The sequence below is a fragment of the Cygnus atratus genome, chromosome 7, assembly GCF_013377495.2.
Source record: "Cygnus atratus isolate AKBS03 ecotype Queensland, Australia chromosome 7, CAtr_DNAZoo_HiC_assembly, whole genome shotgun sequence".
NCBI lineage: Eukaryota > Metazoa > Chordata > Aves > Anseriformes > Anatidae > Cygnus > Cygnus atratus.
This window is the reverse complement of record NC_066368.1, coordinates 8,012,336-8,029,103: the sequence shown is the minus strand read 5'-3', so window position 1 is coordinate 8,029,103 and position 16,768 is coordinate 8,012,336. Positions and strand designations below refer to the sequence as shown.

Genomic DNA, 16,768 nt, shown 5'->3' with positions numbered 1-16,768 from the left:
GTGCTATTTGTGCCTGAGTAGATGCTGTGGGAGGTCAATGCCTATAAAATTTACACAGAACACATTAGTCATCCCAGGTGAAATATCTGAAGCTCCATCCTCATCTCACATAGCCAAATACAATCTGTAATGTTTTTCCCTATTCTTAAAGTCTTTCAGTAACTCAAAACATATATTGATTTTAGAATGTTTCTCCAAAAGTTGTTGCCTTTTGCAAGTAGTTTCAGTACTCTAAATGTAAATGAATTATTTTCAGGGGGATTGCACAAATTTGCAATAAATAAAAGTGCTTTATATTTTTAAAGACCTGTCCTGACTTTGGTGTGATACCAAACCACCTCTCATTGAATGATGGCATTAGGAAACACAGTCATTGCACTAAGCCTAGGCAAATAAGCATATCAGTTTATTAGCATGTAGTAGTTAATTTGTGTGTAACACTTTGAAGATGATAAGCTCAGTATTTTAATGCTATTTTTCTTCCCTGGACACTTCTCTTGTCTTCATATCTGAACCACTAAAGAAAAGACAGTAAAAAAAGTTTTTTTAAATGAAAACTCTAAAATAGAACTTGAAAGAGCTATTATTTCAAAGAAATCTGAAAAGTCAACTTTGTTCAAGTCAGGGCTTCAATTTTGGGGCCACATTTCTCCTACCAAGCCTTAGGTCTCTATATAGGCTCATATATGGTTACACATTTATTGCACCAAAGAATTCATGTCTGGACCAGATGCAAATGCAGATATGCCAGGTGAAAATGCAAAGACTGCATCCTGACTTCATCCCAGATGGAGTGCCCAGTTGTCTAAATTCCTGAGCGTATGCACCTTCAGCTGAGCATAGCAGCAATGTGCCTCAACCCAAAGTCTGTCTTCCTGTAAGAGCCTCCTAGCCTCCCCTTGAAATCCATCTTGTTGTATATGGTGAGGTCTGAAACCACACTTCCTCAGCACCTGCAGACCTTCAGCAGCTTCATGGATGTCTCTCACTGGCACAAATGATAGCTGTATAATTGAAGCCATTCCAGTGGGGAAAAATACATATATATATATATTTATTTAAATATTTCCATCCCTTTTGCAGCATGAGCAGAGAAAGTAGTTGAACACATCAAAGATGAAAAGTTGCAGAAAAATGTGCACTAGTTAGCACACAGTTTTTAAATTCTTGAAAGAAAATATTGTTTTTAAAGCACCTATAGGGCTGAAATAATTAAATATAAGACTGGCTGTATTTAGATTATTCACAATCTTCTCCATCACTCTCAAAGAAATATTTAGATCATAGTTCAAATATGAACAGTTATTTTTATCTCTCTGTGTAAATAGTAGATTTTTCTTGGAAAAGAATTTCTCACTAAAATGAGAAGTCAGAAGGACAAATAATATGATTGTTGAGATGCAAGCAGTTTTTAAAACCTGCCATACCACTACCTCCTTGTGCTATTACAATCCAGAGAGATGAACGTATGTGGAAGGGAATTAGAAAAATCTGAGTAACTATCAGATTCACAAAGAGAATTCCTGATTATTCAAAGTCTAGGTAGAGAAAAATAAGTACTTTGTAAAGGCAGTTAAAAAGTGGGGTGACTCACAACTAATGAAACAAGAAGCAAAAGAATAGAAAATGAAGAGATGAAGAGCTGTTTGGAGGGAAGGCAATGAAAAATAGTATAGAGAAAAGCCAGGAATCCTATATATTCCATTGTCCTTATATTGAATGCTTGTCCAGACAAGACAGAGCAGACAAATCCAACTCAAATGCTCATGCATCTGAACACAAACCTTGTAGAAATTTCAAGAAGTCCCTCTCATCTCTGACCTGTCTGAGGGATAATTAGCATTATAAAATCTCACACATTGCCAAATCCTATTCTCACAACCATTTTTCCCCTTACCTTTTAAGATAGAAACAAGGTGTGGTGTGCTACCTACCATTTCAATTCTTTGCACCTAAGCTTGTGGCAAGCTTTTGGAACTAGTCCTAAGCAGGAAACAAGCTTTTCATTATCACCGTCTTTTCTATTCTTTATGAAAATTATTGTTTGCTTAGAGTTTCTTCAGAGTCTCAAGTGTATGGTGTCTAATGGCATTGCTCTAAAGTTTTATATTTTATGTTTATAACTTAGGATAATTATTTATAGTTGCAAATCGTAATGTAGCAGTATTATGGGAAACAGAATGCTGGATTGCATTGCAAAGGGAAGAGCAGATTCAGGGTTTATTGCATTATTATATTATAGAAGGCACTTCAGAGGCTACAGAAGAAAGCAACTCAAATTGTAGCACTTCTCAGAAGCTGGGATAGTACAAAACAGATTTCATTCACAACACACTCTTGTGTCATCATCACCGTATATACAGCCATTAAAGTATAATTGAAATACAGAAGATCAGAAAATGAGAGATGAAGCCAAGTTTTCCACATGTGATCAAAAAGCATATGGGAAAAAGTAGAGGGGGAAAAGGTCTGCAGTTCAATAGAAAGTAGAAGACAACATAATTTCTGCTTTTAAAAAACAGATGGGAGATTTAGATAAAATGAAGTGAGGGAATTCTAATGTCCTGCTGAAGGTTTATTTCTCCTTCATCACAGAGTAAAAACTTTTTGAAAATACACAAATGAAAAATATCTCTTAATCACATCCTGGAAATACAAAGCTAGCATGGCACTTTATACAGTGCTTCACTTTTAGATGAAAATAACATGAAGAACAATGCACAGAATTGCTCTAAATCTTGCCTGTTGTCACAAAGAATGATTCTGGCATTGGAAACGCCTAACCAGAAAGTCGCCCTTGCTGCATCATCTTCTCTCTGGTTTCATTTCTGCCACTTCTTAGTCCCATGGTTAGTGATGAGGAAGGGCAGCTGTAGAAACTCTTCAGTACCTGTTTTATTTATCCTGACATCTTCTGGGAGCTGACTTTGCTAGGAAATTGGCTTTATGAGAACTTCTGGATTGTTATCTTTCACCTGATTTCTACCTTTTATTTTCAAATCCATCTATTTGCAAAAGTCTTGTTCAGTAAAAAATGAGTGAGAGACTTTACCTTGTTTGTTGGATAAAATGGTGGTGTGCAGGAATTTTTCAAATGACGAAACTTATCATTTTGTAATATTTGTACCATAATATGGTATATATATTTCAAATTTTAAAATAGGATTGGTAAATTAGAAAATGAGTGCTACTTGTCAGCTGTTGGAGTGTGAGTATACACAGAGCTAGGTAACTGTCACTATCTCCTGCCCGTTTTCTGTTTGTTTTTTTTTGTTTGTTTTTTTCTCTCCCAGCTAGGAAGGATGCCTAGGGAACATAATATATTTTCAGTGATGCACAATCATAGTATTAGTATCTCACAGTTTCAGGCATTTGCTCTATCTGCATGTGTCATGCAAACAAACTGTGCTCTGCTACTATCATTTTACTGATATTTATCTATATTGACTGTTTAGAGCCAATGGTATGTAATAAATTACAAACAGACTGTTTGAAATGGAATATTTTTTTTCCATACATTTTGATAGTAACCAGGTCTAAGTGTGTCATTTTGCTTGCTAAAGTTATAATATAGTGTATTCAGTATACTGTAGAAGATTCAGGAAGAATAAATCAATAGCCATATAGCTTGCCTGCATATACTAGAGCCCCCTTCAGAATTATTCATTATTCTCTTTCAGCACTGTGCAGGAATCTGATAGGGCCATTTCTATGATTTATTTATTTATTTATTTGCATTTTATTGGCCGAGCTTTTTTTCAGGTTTTACCAAGATTTTCTGATTACTTCTGAGGCTTCTTTATTCTTGGGCATTAATAGGTACCAAACTTACAACCAACCTTGTGTTAGAGATGCTGGGGATGTTGTCATGTTAGTAATATTTCAAAATATGTTTCAAAATTCTGGGCACACTTTCAGTCCTGTTGACTTAATTCTATGTTATGCTCCCAAGATCGTTTGTTTTGTCACAGTGACTGCTGGCTATGGAGCTGGGGATGTACTGAATGTCTGGTTGTGGAAATCAGCAGAATACCGAAAAACTGGCATTGTTATTTGGCCAAAACCAAATTACAAGCCAAACAGTGGTTAGAGCAATGACATACTGCAGCAGGATGTTGGCAATGGAAAACAAGTCCAATACTTTGTCAGCCTTGGAAAGCAAAACTTATAAGTGAGAATTCATTATGGGAAAAGCACTGCAGATAGCATACCTACTTCTGATTAATCTTTTGAGAGTCCTTTTGAATTACTGGTGAACTGTAATCGTTTGTTTGTATGAATGTATTCATCACTTTCTGGTTTAAATAATTTTTTTGACAGTGGAAAATAAAACAGCATCTGCAAAATAAAGGTGCCAGAATGAGAAACAGCAACACACAGCATCTTTGAGGATTACGGCTCTGATCTTCTTCCTTAAAAGTAAATGATAATGTAAATAGTATTGTGTTATCTCTGGTGGGAGTAGAATTGGCCCCTGTTGGGCCTTGAACCTATTGTCTTTATGGTTGTGTGTTTTGTCTTGAGGAGAGGAGAGGTCTGATATCGGAGCAATAAACTGCATAGCTGAGGAATGGCAGCAAGAGAAATAGAGTGTAAGAGTAGTAAAGCTGCAAATCTAAAAATATTTGTTATCACCCAGATCGAACATTAGGGAGGTATTCACAAAAACTGAATTACACCTGGCAAGGTTAATCACCCCAGATTTCCTCTACAGACATGAAGAGATCTGCTTTAAATCACCTTCTGCAAGTAAGGCCTCTTTGGAGGGAAGCAAACCCCACTGAATCTCTCTGCCTTGTCTCCATTTAACTATTCCCTGATTGTTCAGTCATGCCTAAAACTTCTCTCTTTTTCTCAGATACTCACATATATGCAGGTTTTCTGATTACTTAATTGCATGAAATGATAGTTCAGCACTGTATGGTCTAGTGCACCCTGTGATACAAATGGTAAATCTTTGTCTCACAGGTGTTCATCCTATTCAGGATGTTTAGTAAGGCTTTAGCTTTCATCACAGCGGTTAAACTGTCCAACTTGCATGAATGGATTTGGTTTAAAAAGCTTTAAAAATATAACTGAAGCTTACAAATTTTTACAGTTTTCATACCTTTACCTTTCTCTGATTGCCATGCAGAATCCCACTCAAAGGAGATGGCTGAAGGTAGAGACAAAGTAAAATAATGCTGCATGAGTAAACTTGGGTGTACTGGTCTGGAGGAGGCTTTTGCAATCCAAATGTGTCTCATTGCTATAGTGAGGTTCATAAACTAACCCCACCTGTGATACTAACTTCTAAACAAAACCAATTAGAATTTCATTTGTATTTACCCAGGTATAGCTAAAAGTGAGTGAAAATATTGCTTCTTTGGTACTTTAAGTATATCTTTTTCTCTTCTACAGCAATGGGTTTACAAGACCAAATTAGATTCTGGCATGATTAATGCATCTCACCAAATTCTTGCAGAGTAGCAAATTAGTTTATAGTGATTTTCTTGAAAACAAATTAAACTGGTGCACAACATCACAAGAATAGAGATGTTTTTCATAACATGTGAATAAACGATTCAATGGAAAGATGTTATCAAACTGAAAATCAAATAGTTTTTTGTGAAAAAAAAATCTGAATGTTTCAAATATTACTGTCTGTTATGGAAACCTGTGTAATTACGTGCATTTTAATGCATGATGTGTAACATGCAGTGGCAGTGTATTAAGGAGTTAATTGGCAGGAAGTTTGCACATATTCTAAGCAGATTATTCTTTTTAGCTGTTTTTAATAGTCATCAGTTAAAAAACAACCCCCCTTATTTTCCTGGTAACTTAAAATAACAATTTCTGTAACAGGTGATTTTCCATTCATGTATTTAATTGATAGCTTTCTGAAAATATTACATATCCTATAAAATTTGTTTTTTACCCCTAAAATTTCATCATGTTTTGCTACTGACATGCCTGTTTTAGATTCCAACTTATATTCTAGAAATGCAAAGCAGAGAAAGCCTGATTACATGCAAAATTATTTATGCATCAATTGTTGCTTATTTCTTAATGTAAAAATATTATTTACAAAGAAAATTTTCCATCATTTTGTATAAAATGAGCTATGTTGAGAAAAGCAATGGAATAGTTAAGAGCATTCGCAGATTTCTGTAATCATCATTCGTGGTCAAAGGTCCAAAAATTATAAAGGGATTAAAATAATGGTCTAGCAACAGATTATTTGTCTGTAACTAGTGCCAAGGTAAAACACCTTAGAGAAAAACGTTAAGCAACTTTAATTCGCTTAGATCTGCTATTCTGTGGAAAGAATATACTTACTGACTATATTTGATGCCTGCTTTATTAATTGAAATTTAGTACTGATAAGTATTTCAGCTTTAGAAGCTATTACTCAACTGGTCTAAATTTAACCATTCCCCAAGCATATTTTAATAGCTACAGTGAGTCAATAAGAGGTTTTGAGACAAACATTTTATCTTCAGACTCAGCAGTCAACTACATTTTTTTTTTTTCCCCCAGTCTTTGGAGTCAGTCGTATTCTGAATATTACTGATAAATCTGTGACAAGCTTTAACCGTCACAGCTTAAGGTGGGCTTTCCTTTTCAAATTTAAGGATAGTTTGTGGCAAAGTAATGTATCAGAAATGTCAAAAAAAAAAAAAAAAAGTATTGGTGTTCCATTTCCTGTTTACTTTGTAAAAAATGCATGTATTTGACTTCAATGAAAGTCCCTGTTCTATACCACTGAATTTGCGTTACGCATCAACAACAGGTTATGTTACCCTAAGCTTCATTTACAAACCTATTTTATGTATTTCTTTTTTCATTGCCACAAGATTTTCCTTTTTTTTTTTTTTTGTTCAGTTCTTATTCCACTATTTTCCCTTGAGTCTGTTAATGGCACCATTACCCTTGCTGTCCCTCTGGTCTTGCCCAAGTGTTCTTGCCAACTATGGTTCCTTTGCTTCCCCACAACCAGGCTTCATGATAGCCTTGCTGAATTCTGCTGCTGCTGCAGCCTCTCTAAAACACTATCTTCCCTCTGCATCTGCAAAACAAAAGCCCTTGTTCAGGATCTCTGCACCTTACTTCTGAATTACTGCCACATTCAGCAAATGCTATCTTAACCACATTTATTTCAGATCATTTTCTTGACTAGTTGGTTTATCACAAAAATAATTTTTAGTAGCTCCATGGACTTCCTTTTCCTATTGCTTCAAAAATCATTATTCATCTTCAAGACCCTTCATGACTTACTATCTCTTAAGCAGTTCCAAATGAGAGTTCACCTCCCAGCTCGGTTCAGCCGTGATCCCGATCTTTCTTTCCCACTTTTTTAGCATATTTCTGCTTCCTTCTGCACTGCTTTCCCTGAGCCAGGCGCACAGTTCTGATGATGCAGTCCAGCAAACTTCAATAATCTCATGTTATCGTATTAAATTAATTATATTAATTTAATTAATATATTAAGTTTTATTATATTAATTATAATATTAAGCTCCTTGAGTTCAGAAAAGCAGGAGAGAAAAAACAGCTTTAAGCTAACCAACATGAGATTGCACCAGTCCCAACCTACCTCCATGGTGCCTCCAACATCTCGCTACATTCCCTTTGTCACTACCGTATTTGCCTGTCCTGCTGAACAGACAAGACCTACCCCAAAGTGCTTGGATAGCCATGAAAATTGGTGCAGATTAGCCTAGCATACATGTACTCTGACCTTCCGGCTGTCCTTGGGAAGGTAGCATGCACCTTAGTCACATTGCCGATCCCCATCTGCCTGTAGCCAGAGACCAAACGGCGCATGCTGTCTCAGCCACTGGCTGGCTGGATAGTTTAAAGGCACCAGACATTGCACAGACCTGCATTACAAACTAAACTAGAAATATCTCACACTGAAAGGGAAGGGAAAACTGCCTGACCGTACACAAAAAATCACTAGCAGCCCCTCGGAACACAAATATTTCACACAAATATGTAGGGCCATTTCCTTTTCAAAATGAGAAAAATTGGGAAAGGCTGAACATTTCATAAAAGATCCTTTATTGTATAGTCTGCATTTCCCACAAACTGACAGCAAGCAATTTATAAGTCTATTCTGGGAATAGAGTTTCCTAGCCCCTCATAGATAGCTGTTATTGCTAAATACCAAGGGTATAATGCAAAAGAGCATGACATCTCCTCTCTTCTAGTGTGCGGTTATTTAATTCCACACTATCATTATTTAGTTTATTATTGTTATGGTTTAAGCTCTGTCTCATATTTTACTTATTTAATTAAGTTATATGCATAAGAAAAGAAAACCATACCTCCTGGTCTCCTGGCTGTCTTCCCATCTAGCAAAAACTATCACTGAAAAAGAAATGATGAGGTTACTTGCCCAAAGTAATTTCCTAGTTAGTTTAGTTTTTTTAAAGATATCTTTCTCATAGTAAGAATAGTGTCAACTTAAAATACATAACCATGCACCAAACAGGAAGAGAGGCCCATAACAAGATTGTGATTTTGAGGTGCTGTCAGTGCTGTCAGCTTGTCCTTTAAAAATAAATAAATAAAATAAATAAATAAATAAATAAATTCAACATGAAAGGTTACGCAGATACTTAACTCTTCTTGGCAGTTGCTTAAGACGGCTGTTATCCATGACTAAGCCTGTAGCCTGTGATTTCTGGATATTGTCTAGGCACACCTGCTAGATCAGGACCCTCGGATATACATGCAGGATTGGACCATTTTATGATATTAAAATGAACTTAGCTCTATCTTGAGATACAGCTCCATGGTACCTCTGGCCATGCACAATGTTGAATTTCAGGTGGTTCAATTTTTCTTATAGAAAGTAGTTATTTGAGTATCAGATCTGTATGTGGTTAGGAGAAGGTTTTGTGGATCACTCCTTTAAATCCAGAATTCTTCTCTTGGTTCCACCTGATGTGCCTTCTATCTCCCCACGACTTGCTCTACAGCACAGGCATATGAGTATGTAGCACAAAGAACATTCTGTTCTTTTTAGTCATGAAAACTAATCACAAGTTGGTCCATTTGAAAAAAGTTTGGTTAATGAGAAAACAGGAAAGGTATAGGAAGTACCAGACAATCCTGAAAATTTTATCAAACAACTAAACTGAATAAGAATACACCTAGTGCAATGTTGTATAGAATGTGAGAGAATTGTTTCAGTGGATATTCAGAAACACTTGCCCAGTAATGATCTTTTTGAAAGTTCTATTCCTCTGTCATTATAACCATTATAGCTACTGTATATGTTTCCTATAAAGAATAAATGCATGCTGTCCTGGATTGCATCCACAAAGGTTATGGTGATCAAATTAAGAAATAGATAATAAAAGACTGCATTTTTAATGAAGTATTTTTGTATATAAATATGTCATTTATAAACATGCAATATATGTGTTGTGTATGTATAAAAAAGGTCTTTATAGACTTGAAATAATGATAAATTACAGACCCCATAAAAATTCTAATTTTATTGATATAAGCATGAACTTGTCTTCACTGTATGTGATGGTCATCTTCCTCAGACACTAGAGACTGTAATTCTCATGACTTTCTCAATATGTCTTCAAACTGTTTAGATCCATTTGTATGGATATTCATAGACATTGCACCTTATAATATGAAAAGAGTTCAAATAACATATCCTTTGTAATAAAAATACTAAGTCCACTATTAGTTGAGCATGTACTGGAACAGATCTTCAAAGAATCAACAAAAAGACGTGATGCAAATAGTACTGTGTGCTGAAGAATAAAGCTATTAAAGTAATGGTATACAGTTTACCCAGGTGGTTTTTTTTTATGCTTTAAGTCTCTCTGTATGGTAGCTGTCATTTTATTTTCATTGCTTAAGGTCACCTTAAGCAATGACAATAATATTGGTTAAAATATCAAACAATTCTAATTGATCTACATGAGCTGTAGTTATTTTACTGCCTTCAGCATTCTGAATTTTCTGATTGTGTGTGCCAATGAAAACGTGTAGAATTTAATCAAGTGAAGACATCTATCCAATTATTATCTCTGAATAATACATATTTAAATTGGGAAAAAAAAAAACAAAACATTTCCAATTACCTGCCAAACCATGAATCTGGGGTCATTCTTTGTTCCCTTACTTTTAACAAAGTAACAAGAAGAACTCAATGTACTTCTCATTAAAATGAACAATAGAGGAGGAGAAAAAGGTTTTAAATATGCAAGCCAGCATGTAAGACTAACTTTTTCAATGTTAGGTTTTTTCCTGCTTTGAGAGATAGCGTAGCTTTACATCAGTACAAATGTAGCTGTATACAATCAGAGGAAAAGCATTTAAACATCCCAGCATGGGTATTTCCATTTAAATCTGATTACAGTGAAATAAAACTGTAGCTATTAAAGGTTTAGAAGAACTACAAATACAAGCAGTAAAAGAAGACAGTTAGTAAATGAGGTAGTAAAACATTTCAGCGGGGCAAACAGTTTATAGCACTCAGCCTTCCTGTAGCAGACTGTGCTATTCACTACAGACCCATGCACTGTTCCCTGAACTGCGCTTAAACCTGCAATTAACCTTTCACGCCTAATGAAGCTGTTTTGCTGGAAAATTAAAATATATAGTACAGCCTGTTTTTACAGAGACTGGGAGGAGAGCATCACAAAATGAATGACTTTTTCCGACGCTTTTGTTCAAATGCAGAATTAAAGTGCTGTTTGTATATAAATCGGGAACATGCTTTTGAAGGCAATCTCATTTGATGTGCTGTATTTTATTCCTGTACTTATTAATTGTTTTGCATAATTGTATAAAAAATATAAAAAAATCACACACCAGTAATTTTATGATTAGACACTTACTTCCTGAGAATAAACTATTACCATTTAACTTCCATTAGGAAAGACAATAGTTCTGCTAAAGATAACCAAGTTCGTATTGCTTTCTCTGGTATTTTTCTCATTGTGGATGCAATTATGTCTTACAAAAATAAACTTTCCACTTATGTATTTGACTGGGCTCACTTCTTAATGATCTCTCCATATATATACATAAAACAAGCTACAGATTGCTTTAGCTTCGCAGAACTAGGTCAGGTTATTTCTATAACATTTAGTAGGAAAACAAACTAAACTCAAAAATAGGACTGGTTCTATAGGTAGGATTGAATTGTGAGAAATTAGACTATTTGAGGTGACCCACTGATTCTGCTTGTGTCATGTTTACTTATTCCACTGTTCCTTTCTGCCACCTTACTTAAGAGTCAGAAGCAAGCAGAAACCATATACTGGTTCAGAAAATACCGGTTTGGTAGGTAGGATGTTTATATAGCAGTGTTCAGGGAAGGAAGTTAAATGGAATAATTTATGAACAGGGGCAACACATATAACAGGTTTTACAATTCCAACTTAATGACTATAAAAGTATTCACATTTGTTGTTTAGATACAAAACCTGTAAAATAAAGGGAAAGTGTGTTGTTTTTCTTTTAATGAATATTTAAGCCACAGCATTTTTATTAATTTTTCTGTTATATTTTGATGCAAATTCTGCTTGCTTGCAGTGTCTGTGCATCAGCTTGACTTGGTAAATGAAATTCCTTTAGACCGCCAGTCTGAAATAATGAATTGTTCTCCCAGTTAATTGTATTGCTTTGATAACAAGGAACTATGCAGGGCTTACAGAACATAATAAATGAATTTCATCAGATGATTTGTGTGACGTTTTGAAAAATGATCTTCTAGAGTGACCTGATTTTAATGGAACTCTAACAGCATGCCAGCATATCCCAGTATGCAGCATTAGATTTGAAGAAAATAGTTCTTCCTTCTTGTTAATTGTTATGTAAAGTGAGGCTAGCATCATGCATCCAAGCATATTTTAAATTATCTTATAAAAAAATGGAAAGTCTGTTTTCCTAATAATATTCATTCCATTTAGCATACTCTCTAAGCCTAGTTGTTAAAACCAGGATCATGTGTAAGCAAGCATTGTTTTGATTTTATCTTTGAATTTTCTATTACTAGATACAGCTGATATTTTAAAGGTGCCTTGAAGATTTCAGAAATTTCATCTATCAAAGTCCAATTTAAAGCATCACTGGCTCATGCCAGGAAATGTATGTGTATGTGAGAAAAAAGACTTAATTAATCTTGGCTCTTACATATCCTGAAATGCAGCAGTGATAATTGTACTTAGCATTTTACACTATAGTGCTATGAATTTTCAAAAAGCTGTATGCACATTAGTTAATTGTTGCAACATTTTTGTGAAGTAAAGAACATAGTGTTACCATTTGCAATAGCATAAATTCTTCAGGATACTTGAGAGACTGTGATGTACTGGGGAGTATGGAGAACCAGCACAATCTTGGCCTATATTATGTGTATATTTAAATGTACTTTTGCAAATATAACTATTACAGTTTTATTGTGGCCGTGGTGGAGTATAACACATGAATGATGTGAATAGTCCTAATCCATTTCATTGAAATATCACCTGTGTGAATTAAAAAAATAAAAAATAAAATAGAACTACCATTAATTAAACATTTCAGTAACAATAAAATGGAATAGTAAATTCTTAAACCACTCATTTCCTAGGCATGCCTGTCTGTGCCCTTTGTAATGCTGTGTTAAGTTTATAACAGGTTGTGAAATATCGACAATTTAACCACAGTTTGGAAGAGTTTGTGTGAGTTGACCACATTTAGAATTAATACAGGTCAACATCATCATGTTTCACTCTCTGTTCACAAGCCCATGCATTCTGGAAATATATTTTCATATCTTTTTATTCATGGTAAATAATAACCTATCGGGACAGGAAGGCACATATATTGAAAAGGGTAATATTCAAGGGTACAGTTTTGTCCTAACTATGGTCTACATTTTGCTCTTACTTTCTGATTTGCTAGCTTCATCCATTTCTAAATGCAGTGCATAAACATTTAATAAGAGAAAATCCATGTCAGAGTGCTTCTGGTCCACATAACCAAGAAAATGGTGATAAAGAGAGAGGTGAAGCTAAGATCACGCAACAAATCCATAGGAGACTTACACAGAACATGACCCTCCTGATTCCCAGTCTGGTCTCCTAACTGCACTTTTCTCTTCCTGTTTCTTCATTGTTAGCAGGTAGCATTTCAGAAAGAGAGAACTTAGTTATCTACCTCTAAATTAAAGCTGATCTCTTCTGTGAAAGTATAAAAACTGCATGAAAGGCACCACCACACTGTTATGGAAGTCTTCTCAGGAAAGCTGGGCATTAAATTCTGTTTTCCCTTTATTTATCTTACAGGTCTTGCAATTGCAAGTGCACTGATAGACATTTCACAACAGAAGCCTGCAGACTGTAAAGATAAGAGTTCAGGAGTCAGAAATCGAAAACATCATCTTTCAACACGTCAAGGAACTTGTGTCTGAGATTCAAAAACTTCAATTGTATATTCTGTAATGTTTTCTTTTTAAATGGCTTCCATTGAAAGCTATACTACAGCCTCAGTTTTTATGGAGGCAAATCTATGAATGAACATATGAGGTACTGTGCTCTGTTAGTCACACAGCCTACTATGCCCCAAAGCAGAACAAACTTATGGTAGGTATATTTGATGAGCTTTAATGAAAAGAGTGGATTCTGATATCAACAAAAGATTAAATAAATACCTAGCATTCTTAATCCTGAACATATCAGAGCAAGGAAAATCCTTGAGCAGAACTAGGAAAAACTGTACATTGTTTTGTAATGTAGAAGGAAATTGTATAATTGAAAATTAAGCGAATTCCAGGAAACTAAAGGACATTTTTGTATAGCTTAATGTAACAATGAGAATCGTACAGTTCTTTCCTTGTAATCAGAATTAAGATGTCTTTCCAGTAAGCAGGAACTACAGAGGATCATTTGGATTTCAGTGTTTTTTTACCATTGCCCAAAATAGGTAGGCAACTTTTGAATTTAGCATAGGTAGAACCTGAGAATACCACAAGTAATATTTAAAGGAAAATTCTATTTAAAAAAAAATTATTTCAGAATTTCTTTTTTTTTTTTTTTTTAACTTGCAAAAGGTTCAGAAATGTAATCTGTGTTGCTACAGAGTGATGGGTGGGCTTTCATTTTTCTGTTCCTAATACTCTTTTCAGAATTCTGATTGAGATATTTTACAAACAGCTCATGTGAGACTTCCATGCCAGGCAATTCATTAGCAAAATTGATTGAGCATGAGAAAGTTTCTTTTGTGATCAAGTTTGGCATTTTTTCCAAGAGAGTCTCCAAGATTGCAAGTCTAACTTGCTGTTACTCTACAGTAATATACCTGCTCCCATTTCAAAACTGAAAGTTTCTAGTATCTATAAATTATTCTGACCTTCAAACAAAAGAAATGAATCCCAGTCAGCACTTTGACCCTTGTTTAACAGCACAATATGGTTTTCTGATGGTGTTGATCTCCCAGCTACAGAATTTCATCTCAGCCTCACTTTCAAAGCAATTACCCTGCATACCAAAAATTAAGTATGTATTTATAAATTCAAGTTGCTTCCAACGGTGGTTCTGAAATTCAACATCCAGTATGGATCCTCACACAATCAGTACTCAGCAACAACAAGCAGACAAAAGAGCTTCCTTTTCACTGGACATTAGCCTTTTGGGGGCTTGGTCACCACCACATATAACCTAGCAAACAGCTTTAATGGCCCTCAGGCTTTTTATTTGCTCAAAATTCACAAATATACAAAAAAGTAAGAGTATGCTAGGGGTAGGTAGCAGACGTGTCATGTTCTAATTTATGCATTACACGTTGACAGCAGTATAATATGAAGAAAGTAGTTTTGTATGAGCTTGTTGAAAGTGTAGTTTCTCAGCTACAAATTTGCCACCATGCTAGTACAGGAGACTGATACAGAGGTATAAATTCCTCATGTAATGATAGACTTTTGGTAAATATGAAAGATATAAAAAGATAATTGATGTTTACTACTATATCTGTATTTTTCATGTTCTTTTTATTTCAGGAAAATGATGACATTTTACTGTTTATAGTTGACTACATAGTTACTTGCATGCAATGGTGGTGCAGTAGCAGTAATAAAGCCCTGTTGTGAGTTGTGTTTATTTTGTAATGCCATTCATACCTTGAAGTACTCAGCTTAATTAATTTGGGTGAGGACTAAGTGTAAAAATAACTATAAAAAGGAACGATTGTACAGTGTGTAGTTATATCTTATACAGAAATATTAGGTTTCATCTAACCATGACTGCTCTATTGTTTTGATAAATTATGCACTTATGAATTATGATATAATTATTTCTTATGCTGGCATGATTGCTTCAGTATTTTCATATCTTAAAATTAGATTATTATCCTAAAATAATGACATCACAATTTTGTGACTTTTATTGCCTATTCTGACTTCAATCTCTTATATCTTAAAATTTCAAAAACTCCTTCTTAAAGCTCCTATTGGGAACTTTCAATCAGTGCTACTTAATAGAGTGAAAAAAATGGTCTTTTGTAAACAACCCTTTCTGTCGGTTTTCAAGTTGATCTGTTCAAATGAATATAAGCCAGTGGAACTGGTTTATAGGATACATACTTTTAAGAAAACGAAAGAACCACTTGTCTGGAATATTTTCCAAGCTCTGTATTATCCTCAGCCTAAACATTTCACATAAGAAATATACAGTGTGTGTTTTTTTGAGTGTACTGGAAACCTTGTGCACAGAAAGACCATGTATTCTTGTAGAGCAGTTCTGACTGTACTCACAAAGGATTACTTTTCTGTATCTCAACTGGAGTTTTACAATTACTTGAAAAGCAGATATGAGTTTAAAAGGGAATAAATATTTTATTGCAACATTGGAAATGGGCAAATATCAGACATTTTATTATTATGTTAACAGTAAAAAATGTTACTTTATTGTATAAGAAAAGCATGTTTGTTATGGGATCATTCAGCATTTTCATTCACTCTGAGAATGTTTTCTCTTAATGTATCTTTCTTCTCCCAGGGTCCCTAACTGCATGCAAATTAGTAAAGGCATACAATAATAAAATAGAGAGAAATAGTTATATAACGGCCAAACCTAAATACCAGAAGATTGCCAACAGACTTCAAACCAAAGCTTCAGAGTAACTGTTACCACTTTCTATTTTAAAGGTATAAAAATAGTATGATATGTCTGGTAGCAACTTTCTGTCAGTTGTTGGCAAGTCCTAGCTTTTTAAGAATGACCTCTGTATATCAGATGAGATGTTTTATCAACTATCATATTATGACTGATTCATGAGAAAGCCAATTTTGTTAAACCCTGCTTTCCAAGATTAACATTTGAACTCTTTCTTACAGTCAGAAAATGTTGAATGGCCTGTTTTAACCCTAGTGTGATTTACGTTGGACGAAAAATAAATGACTAAATGCTGTGCTGGAAAGTAAGCCCATAGTGAAGTTTTGATTGTCAGGATTCAACCCCAACCCCCTCAGCCCATTGATTCTGCTGAGGGAAATTCAGCAGCTATGACTGTTCAAAATTACTCTTCAAAATAGACTGTCCATGGTAGCATGGGCTCATCAGTCTTTCATTTCTTCTATGTACATGTATATTTATAAAGTCCTGAAACTACTTAAATAAAATTTGTGCACATATAAATAACACACTAGAATACTTGCTTCTCATTACATTCCTTTGAAATGTAATGGAATGTTAATGTACCTATACAGAAAATAAATAAATAAATAAATAAAAGGTTATTTGTATGGTACCCCTATTACAGTTATATCTAA

The 16,768-nt window shown here is 34.6% G+C and overlaps 1 protein-coding gene across 2 annotated transcripts in view; it reads left to right on the top strand.

Annotated features, from left to right (window-relative positions):
- The window catches only part of ATRNL1 (attractin like 1), a 492,744-nt gene extending 476,304 nt beyond the window's left edge, over window positions 1-16,440 (top strand). For both annotated transcript variants that reach the window (XM_035547698.2, XM_050711915.1), the window contains one exon: window positions 13,290-16,440. In XM_035547698.2, the coding sequence (XP_035403591.1) occupies window positions 13,290-13,414 (125 nt within the window). In that variant the 3' untranslated portion in view covers window positions 13,415-16,440. The remainder of the gene's footprint in view (window positions 1-13,289) is intronic.
- Window positions 16,441-16,768: the final 328 nt, after the last annotated feature.